The following is a 9,632-nucleotide window of genomic DNA, read 5'->3' as shown; positions in this document are numbered from 1 at the left end:
TAAACGAATAACTGAATCTTTATAAGTTTTAATATTAGGCCTACTGAGCGTAGTCTACCGTCAAAGACAATCTAATTAAATTATGACGCTGCCGAAGAAATATTTTGTAATGAAGAATAACAAATATGGCAGACAAGTCCCTGCCACCAGCAGCTCCTGGCAGGCATGATACTGTTATAATGGTAATGTAACCGAACGTAGTTTATTGGAGTTTTTAAGCCTTTCAAACGATCGTGTTCTTAATAAACTTAATATGCAATGATCTCAGTTAATTCCTTTTGTAAGCAGGATAATTATAAGAACGATCTGAAACTTCCTGAAACAACCCTCAACATCGTTAGCTAGACCAAAAGACCAAAACGAACTTCAGACGAAAACTTATTGGGGAAGATGGCAGCACCTGTGGCTGTCAGAGTCAGTATTAGTGATTTCGTGATCTTGTGGCAAGGCTGGTGGCGAGGGGCTTTCCATGAATAGCGATATGGTTACAGAATTTGCAGTCCATCACTATAGGGTTATGGCCAACTTAGTGGGTTTTGCCACTGTGTTTTAGTCATATCTACCGAGAACTGATAATTATACATTATACATAAGGGTTAACGTTCGAACTGAATATGAAATTTACGAAAAGGATAATGCTACATGAATTGCTGGGCTAAATGCTAAATGCATGGAGTCTTACCCCAAGAAGGAATGTTTGGGTATGGTAACAAAGAATTCGAACCTTGTGCCGTGCTACTGGCTCATGTGACACCGACAGAACAAGTAACTTGAAATCGTGTAAAAAACGGACAGAAAGTTAAAGAAAAACCTCTTTCCATCCACTGGCTTAGGTAAGGAAAGGAAGCATCTCACATGATTTATTTTCACAACTCTAACCAAGTTCAGTTTGAGAATTAACTGAATTAATCAATTTTGTTATTGCATTATGTACTGTATGACAAATACTGCATAGAATATGTTGGACTCTAGTTACCCAATACCTAAACAGGAACGAAAGCAGAAAGCAAATGGTGTTCAGGCCTAGTGTCCCGGTCTCCTCGACACTGAAAGGGGTGTGTGTCCACTTAAGGTAGTCAATTAAAATTTATCGGCGCAGTGCCACAAATTGAGCATCATGCCTGTTAAAAGTACTACACATGGGTACAATGGATAGTATTTTTTGTCGTGCTCCTAGAGTTTAGACCAATTAGCCAGCTTTGGTGGTGTAACTTGAATCTTTTCTTGTCTTCTTACGGTCAGATTCGCACCTTTGCGTGGGAAAATGGACAAGCCTGTCCATAATGTTCCCAGATGACGGCAATACAATTTAGATTAACATAATAGAAGCATGACTGACTGGTCTTGTAGAGCTGCAATGTATAACATTCTATGAACGACTTTTTATGTAATGACTGTTGTAAACCTGAAATTAGTTGTAAGCATAGGCTAGGCCTTGTATGTGGGTACGGTGCGATGTACTCAACCCAATGAAAGCTAGCACAGTAATTGCCATTTGAGCATAACGGTCGAACTGAAACACATGAAATTATTGTATTATATGTCTGCTACTAGGTTATTAGAGCATCCACCTGGTATACCTGTGAAAGTATAATAATGGCTGTTTCCGTGACCAACAATACGGCTCTTGTGATCACTCACTCCCAAAATGAGTTGATTGGCATTATATCGTAACATTTAAACAGAGTATTCATTATTGTTTTATAACAAAAGTACTTCATCCATCATTATATTGTTGGTATTCTGGTGTGTTTAGAAGGTGGAGTTAAATTATGGGTGGTGCCACAGATAAACCTGAGTTTATGAACAGCAGCCGGTAACGTAGGGTGAAGACTGCAACGCAACGGTTTAAACCTCGCCTCCATTTCACACATTGTAGCTCGTGCTTGAACAATTCAGTTCAGTCAACCAACCAACCAACCCACCCCTTCAGCGAAAGATTTGCAATTTTACTTGCTCGGGCGGTATAGCCGAGCCCAGTGCCCTGACCAAAACGTTCCCTGCCACAATGTAACTTAAATCAGTACAACAGAAGCATGAATAACTACTACTACTCAGAAAAAATTGTATAAACTAAGCTATGAACGAATTGTTCCTTTCCTTTGTCGTAAAGCATGGTCATGTGGTATGCATACCCGTCTCATGAAATATGCCGAGAGAGGTGAAACAGAAAATTAACCATGACCATAAATTTACTGGTGAGGTCATGATAAGCGTCATCCATTAAGGTCAAATGTAAGATGAGAGTTGTTTTACATATTAAATATAGTTCGGGTTTATATGCTTGCGGGATTGTTGGTTAGCAGGATTATGCATAACTCAAGTGTAGATTATTATGAACATTTTACCAAAGGACTTAGTGACCGGCAAAGCTGACTGGACCTTGTTTTGGGTGAGGAGAGCTAAGTTTCGGGAAGAAGGAATATTTCCCCGGGTGAATCACTCATGACTTTACGGAGTTCTGCATTCTCCAAACACTCCTGTTAGTAATATATTTATCTGTGTAAACTAAGAAAAAAATTGGCTGAGCTTCAAATCCCTTCAAATCCCATATTTCAATCGGCTACCTTATTTTCTATCTATTTGTTTCTAAACAAAATACTCACCGGGTATTATTGTATTACAACTTACTGTACATATTTTTTAAAAAAGGAAAGCTTAAGTTTAGAGTCGTCCGTCTGTTCTACGTGTTATTTGTGCCAAGTACTGACAATATCACGGATATTTTATTAACGGGTTTTCCTGTTCACTGGTATTTATCTTATGTTGAAATTTGTTTCTCTATTCATTCAAAAACTTCTGATTTTTTGTATATACTTCTCTCTTGTTCCCTTTTACTATGTATGGTTTATGCCAAGAATCCTTCCCATTTCTAAAAAAAAAAAAAAAAAAAGTAAAATATACGCTGGAGTTTCTTCGGCGAAATTGAGTTTTCTCTACAGCGTATAATGCTGTATGAGCCACGGCCCATGAAACTTTCTGCCACGGCCCGGTGGTGGCATGTCCTATAGCGTTGCTAGACGCACGATCATGGCTAACTTTAACCTTAAATAAGATAAAAAAAAAAACTCCTGAGGCTAGAGGGCTGCAATTTGGTATGTTTGATGATTGATGAGTGGATGATCAATATACCAATTTACAGCCCTCTAGCCTCAGTAGTTTTTAAGGTCCGAGGACGAACAGAATAAAGTGCGGACGGACAGGCAAAGCCGGCACACTAGTTTTCTTTTACAGAAAACAAATATCAACGTGAAGAAGAAAACTTGCAAACGTCGAACACGGTAATCCAGATTGAAATAATGAACAATTGGCTTCATCAAGCACTAATGCTCATGGTGCGCGCTGAAGTTTTCACTGTCTATTACGCCACTGCTTCGTTTTCAATTAAGTTAGGTATTTTCGGTTAATCTGCCCATATTTTCTTGCAAGACGTGGAAACACTTTGATGTTTGTATTGATTCATCATGAAATTAGCAGAGTTTATAAGTAGTATGCACAACCAAAAGCATTCTCATCACAATTCTCCACAGGTCGTTAGCAATTTCCAGTAGTATATATAATCTATTTACTCCTTAATTTATCAGCCTTTTTCAGTATTAAGTAATTTTTATCAATTCATTCAACACAAGATATTAAAAATATTCATTACTAATATTGTACCAAATTATTACCAATATTGTTACGAAGTAGTCCAGCACCAGTTATTCTCAGGATCCTCCCCTTCCAATTCTCTTAGATCTCTTAACACATCTCTTTCTCGGTCTTATTACTGGTCTGCTCCCTTCTACTGATCCTTCCATAGCCAATTTAGGCATTCTGCCCTCTTCCATTCTAACCACATGTCCTGCACCACGTGTCCTCTACGATCTTTGCTGTGCCTTCTTTCTCAAAACACCTTCATTTATATCGTTAATTTACAAAAAATTTTGTTTAAAAAAACCAGTAGTCTGTTCTTGACGTTCAGTCAAGCAATTTCCAGCAACGACTATAATTCCTCACGATTAGTACAGCTCTTCATTGGCGGGTGGGCAGAGCTCGCTAGCACGCTTTTCGCCCAGCGTTCGACTCTCCGACCGGCCAATGAAGAGTTAGAGGAATTTGTTTCTAGTGATAGAAATTCATTTCTCGTCATAATGTGGTTCGGATTCCACAATAAGCTGTAGGTCCCGTTGCTAGGTAACCAGTTGGTTCTTAGCCACGTAAAATAAGTCTAATCCTTCGGGCCAGCCCTAGGAGAGCTGTCAGTCGGCTCAGTGGTCTGGTTAAACTAAGATATACTTTCTCACGATTAGTCAACGATTTTCCAGTACGGCCTGGAAGTGCCCTGGGAGTTTTACGACAAGAAAATGCGACCTCTCAAGCTCCAAGGCAACACCGATGCCCACTCGGCTGTGGGTCTGAGGGCGAGCATGGCCTTCTCCCCCGGGGGAGATGTTGTCTACATCGCCGAAAGAGACATACCTGTGGAAGAGGTGACCGAGTGGCTGCAAGAAGGGAAGGATCTACCTGATATCATAGTAATGGGTGAGGAAATCCATTTTCTTCCTCTGCATCATCATCTTCATTAATTACTTTCGGAAGCCCTCCTAATTTGGTCGAGCTGGAGGGCCCCATTCCTTTTTTAGTTACAGTTAATTATTCGCTTGAATAACTTGTCCTTTTCACTTTGTAACTGTTTTTGAGTAGACTTGCCATTGGGTCTCTGGTTTTTTCTAAACTTTTGTCCAGGTCTTGTGGTAACTCACTGAACAGTTTGGGTGTTACATATTCAAATTTAGTTTAAAATCATCTTCGTTGCATTTTGGCTCATTTGATGTATAGTTATTCATGGTCGTACGTGTAGTTAAGTTTTCTGAAGTATATTTACGAAGGTCTTTTACTCATTTACAAAAGAGCGAATTCTATATATATCCTCAGTGTTTATTGTATATTATCAGAATCATATATAATCAAAATGGAAGCTAGAAAATTCACACACCCCATTTTTTTGTTTTAATTCCTTCAGGGTTCGGCGCTTGGATCTACTCTAGAGCCCATAACAAGCTGCTCTCTTCTCTGATGGCGCCTGACCGGATGATCACACGCTGGCGGAAGATGAAGGATCTCGTCACTCGACTCGCGAAGAGGACGACCGTCCTCCTCGTCCCTCAGACGAGGTTCAGGTAACCAGTTATATTTCATCTTATGTTGTTTTCATTTTAATGGTCAGCAGCAGGAGCAAGCAATAATCACAAGCTTCCTTGAGATAGAATAGAACCATATATCCAACTGGGAGTAGGGACTAGGTACTAAAATTTTTGTTTTTAGTCTCGAGCAAGTAAAACTCCCTCGTAGAGAGGTAGTACCTTCAGGGCACCTCACATGGTGCACTGTAGGCATTATTTAAGGGTCCTTGCAATGTTTCTTCGGCCCCTAACTGCAACCTTTTTCACTCCTTTTACTGTACCTCCGTTCATATTCTCTTTCTTCCATCTGACTTTCCACCCTCTCGAGCAATTGTTTCAAAGAACGAAGTTTTCCTCCTGTTACACCTCTCAAATCTCCTTACTTCCAATTTCCCTTTCGGCGCTGAATGACCTCATAGGTTCCAGTGCTTGGCCTTTGGCCTAAATTCTATATTCTATTATATTCTTCTATTCAAGCTTTTGTGTGATAGAACTGAACCAGACACCCACCTGAGATTGAGAGATTTGGTAAGCAAAAACAAAAAAAATGTCGAACCAATAACTACAAGTTTATGAAGGGCAGAATAGAGCCAGACGTCCAGCTCATAGTAATAGATTAGGTACCAGCAATTTTTTAATCTCGCATATCTATTTTTTGAGAGGGGCGGAAAAGAGAAACGAACTCCCAAAAGCTCGTAGCTTCAGTGAGGCATAATGAAACCAGTCGCCCAGCTGAGAGGGAAGAAGAGATGGAGAAGGACAATGGGAAAAAAGTGCTTCGAACCCAGTGGTGAATTTCAGCTTTCATTTTACAGCAAAGGGGAGCACAAGTATACTTTGGTTATGCCTGACTTTTTTCTTTCTTTAATTAGCTTTCCTGCTTATTTTAATTAAATGGACCATCTAGATGTCTTATGAATCTCTGTCTCACGGTTGCTGGAGATTTCAATTGTTCTATACATCAGTCTGCCTGTTTGTTGTTTCACTCGTTTCAGATTCTCTCTCTCTCTCTCTCTCTCTCTCTCTCTCTCTCTCTCTCTCTCTCTCTCTCTCTCTTACAGTAATAATCACCTTAGCCCTAAGGCATCAGGCAAGGAGGTACCACTTAAAGTGTGAATAGGCGCCACGATGAGGTGGTACTCAAGTTTCTCTGCATCGTCCCTTCGGTCTCATATGCACTGCATTCTGGCCTTTATTTTTCACTCGGTATTTGTGGTCTCCTCCCATCTCGCTGTCCAACTTCATCAGTTTTTTTCTACAGTTTCCATCTGTCATCTGAGAGCGAATCCTAGAATCTAGTGTTGATGACCTCATTCAAAAAGCGTGCGTGGGTTCGAGTCCCACCGCGGAAGGAAAGTGCTTTTATATTAATTTCTTATTCGGATTCAAGGTTTGCAGAGGTAAGTGTGTCACTGGAGTATGAAGAAATCGGGAAGTGAAGGGATCATTGAGGCTATTTTTAAATAATATATATATATATATATATATATATATATATATATATATATATATATATATATATATATATATATAATATATATATAAGGGATATATATATAGGCTATTTTAAATAAAAATAAATATTTTAAATAAAAATAAATATATATATACATATATATATAAAATATATATACATATATAATATATATATATATATATATATATATGACATTTTATAAAACACAAAAACGCATTTCGGTTATCTCACGCAGGCCGCACGTTGTGAAGTCTTTGGTTCCTTATAATGACTCAGCCGAAGCCAGGAAGAAATGGTGGCACGAACTGCTTTACAAGGAAAGTTTCCTGGATCACTCCAACGATTGGATCGACAAAGTGATGGTTAGTGATTCTCTCTCTCTCTCTCTCTCTCTCTCTCTCTCTCTCTCTCTCTCTCTCTCTCTCTCTCTCGTAGGCCTAATGAAAAATGTGACAGCCATCTAAGAGATTTAAATCATTAAACACCCCTAGTGGCCATTTGAATTTTGATGTTGCGAATTCTTCTCTCTTTCTCTCTCTCTCTCTCTCTCTCTCTCTCTCTCTCTCTCTCTCTCTCTCTCTCTCTCTCTCTCTCTCTCTCTCAATTTATAATGAAAAAAATGTAACAGTAATTTACGAAATAAGAAATATTAAACATCCTTTGTGGCCATATGAATTTTAGCGTTGTGAATCCCGGTCCCCCGCCCCAACCCTCTCTCTCGATTTATCTAATAAGAGCAGGACTTTCTTAACCCCTTTTTATACTCTAATCCAGAGCCACTTCGCCCGGGGAACGGGAGCTGTACTTTGGGATTCGACCCTACCCATGAACTTGGCAAACGTCAGGGAATGCGGCCTCCTGAAGCAGGCGCAGCAGGAGGACCACCCTGCGTACAGCGACGTCATGCACTGCGACGACGGCCACCATCCGGCGCCCCTCACTCTGCAAGACGAAGTCACGATGCTCCTGAATCTGCTGTGCAACAGGGACCTAAATGCGGATGACGAGCACTGCTGTTCTTGACATTTTATGCAGCCTTACTTGTCAAATACAGGCGTACCCATACCGACAAAAATGACGGTAATATAAGAGAGCGTCGAGACAGCATGTCCTAACCGTAGGGAAGTTTAAATACCGCCCTGAAGCTCGGCTCCAGGTACACCTTCATTATGTATATTTATAGCGGCCAATAGTGAAAGACCGGTCTCTTGTGACCAATGACTAAACTTGGAGATTATTACAAGTAGACCATCGTTGCACATATAAAATAAATATGTGGATAAATGTTACGTTTTGTTATACAAAAATCTGCAAATCTGAATAGAAGTTTTAAGCTCGAGGGTCAGCCGGTTTGACCCGTCTTGAGTACCACTGACGTCCAGAACGTAGGACTCTCTTCCTTTCTCTGCGTTCCCCCCTTTAATTCCTGAACCAATTATCTTCCTATATTCAAGGTGTGGAGTTAATATTTTTCTTTTGGGGGCTGACTTGGTCGGGGCAACTTTATCAGTCTCATTCTCTACAACAGAGAAGATTTTTTTTGCAAATTCTTGCTTCGCTTTTGGTCTATATTAATGAGACGTCCAGCCGATAAAATAGTTCAGGGTTTTTGCAAATAAGGATTTCAGCAATATCTGCAAGTCCACCCTCGTCCGGATGTATCGCAGCTAATTCCGTGGTGTAAATTTTTTTTTTTTTTTTTTAAGACTTGGCAGTACCATTGCCGAAGGATGGATAAACGACTGGTGTCAGATAGGGAAGAGAATGTAACGATCAATTTCACTTATAATTTGTTAGGCATTAGCGGCAACAACCCAAGTAGAAGAAAATGCTGCTTGGTGTTTGGCAGATTTTGAAAATGCCTCTAATAGCGAGCGGTATAAAGGTTTGAACCCCAACCTGACATAAGCAAGTTTATAAAAATACTCATGAGGTTAATCTAACTGTATCTTTTACAAAGCTGCACTTTTGGTAAGTACAGGTAAGGCACTCATGACCGGACTAACCTAAGTTGTGTAGCCTGCTGGTAAACCTAGTTCTCAAGCCGGTCTCATTTGGTCTGGGGCGCTAATATTTTGTAAAATCAAAAAGAAATTCTAGCTAACGAGTGTGAGGTATGTTGGTTCGTCGAGAAGGATAAGGAGAAAGAAGGAAAACGTGGAACTTTTGTGGATGTGCCACAGTGCTCGAAAAAAAATGGTAACCTGTCACTATGTTATTGTTTGAGAACTGTAGATAATGCGTACCAGCTGCTAAGTACATAAAGATACTGAGAACATCATTAAACCAGGTATATATTACGGTAGTGTCAGGTAAAATTAAAAGTAGAATAGAATCCTCTTGCCCTAACATAAGGTATCGTATCCTAGTGTGATCCAGAATTGTAGTTTTTGTACAGGGCTATTCTAAAGTGTCTAGGTTAAGCAAGCTTCCAGAAAACGGGTGCTATATAAAGCGGACCACGTAATACTATAGCCTTGCAATCGCCGTTGGTGTGTTTAGGTAAAGTGTTGGTTGCTTAAACAAACCCCTCGGCTTTGCTTAGGATGCAGACTTAGACCCGCACATCCCAGCTAGTCGGTATTTTATAGCCAACCATATGAATGGGTAAAGGGCGGATTATACGAAATCTGAATCTATTGATATTGCAGTCGCATTTAAAGTATAACGAAAAGATGTAATCAAGATTCCCGTTTGAAGTGCAGTAAAAACAAAATGGTAAATGCAGACCACAAAACTCTATGGGCCACGCCAGTCATCGTAGGAACACTTGACTGTCTATAATTATGTCTGGATCATCACATATGACAGTGAAGCTAAAGACCAGGAGTTATAATGTCGGTGTGTCATACTTCTGAAGGACGGGTAATGTATTGGCACGCAAAGCAAATAAAGTGTTTTTGTAATTCATGCTTAAAACGAACAAGAAAATGTGTAAGAGGGGGGGGGGGAAACTTAAGACAACTGATAGGGAAATAGAAGTTACAAAC

The 9,632-nt window shown here is 39.8% G+C and overlaps 1 protein-coding gene across 1 annotated transcript; it reads left to right on the top strand.

Annotated features, from left to right (window-relative positions):
* The first annotated feature begins 408 nt into the window (after window positions 1-408).
* LOC136825476 (uncharacterized) lies at window positions 409-7,926 on the top strand. The gene is made up of 5 exons (XM_067081999.1): window positions 409-833; window positions 4,308-4,524; window positions 5,006-5,162; window positions 6,878-7,004; window positions 7,417-7,926. Exons 2-5 carry the CDS (start codon window positions 4,347-4,349, stop codon window positions 7,663-7,665), a joined length of 711 nt encoding a protein of 236 aa, XP_066938100.1. The 5' UTR covers window positions 409-833; window positions 4,308-4,346; the 3' UTR covers window positions 7,666-7,926.
* Window positions 7,927-9,632: the final 1,706 nt, after the last annotated feature.

This window comes from Macrobrachium rosenbergii, chromosome 37 (assembly GCF_040412425.1).
Source record: "Macrobrachium rosenbergii isolate ZJJX-2024 chromosome 37, ASM4041242v1, whole genome shotgun sequence".
NCBI lineage: Eukaryota > Metazoa > Arthropoda > Malacostraca > Decapoda > Palaemonidae > Macrobrachium > Macrobrachium rosenbergii.
Note: the sequence above shows the minus strand (reverse complement) of the source record. Positions and strands in the feature narration are given on the sequence as shown.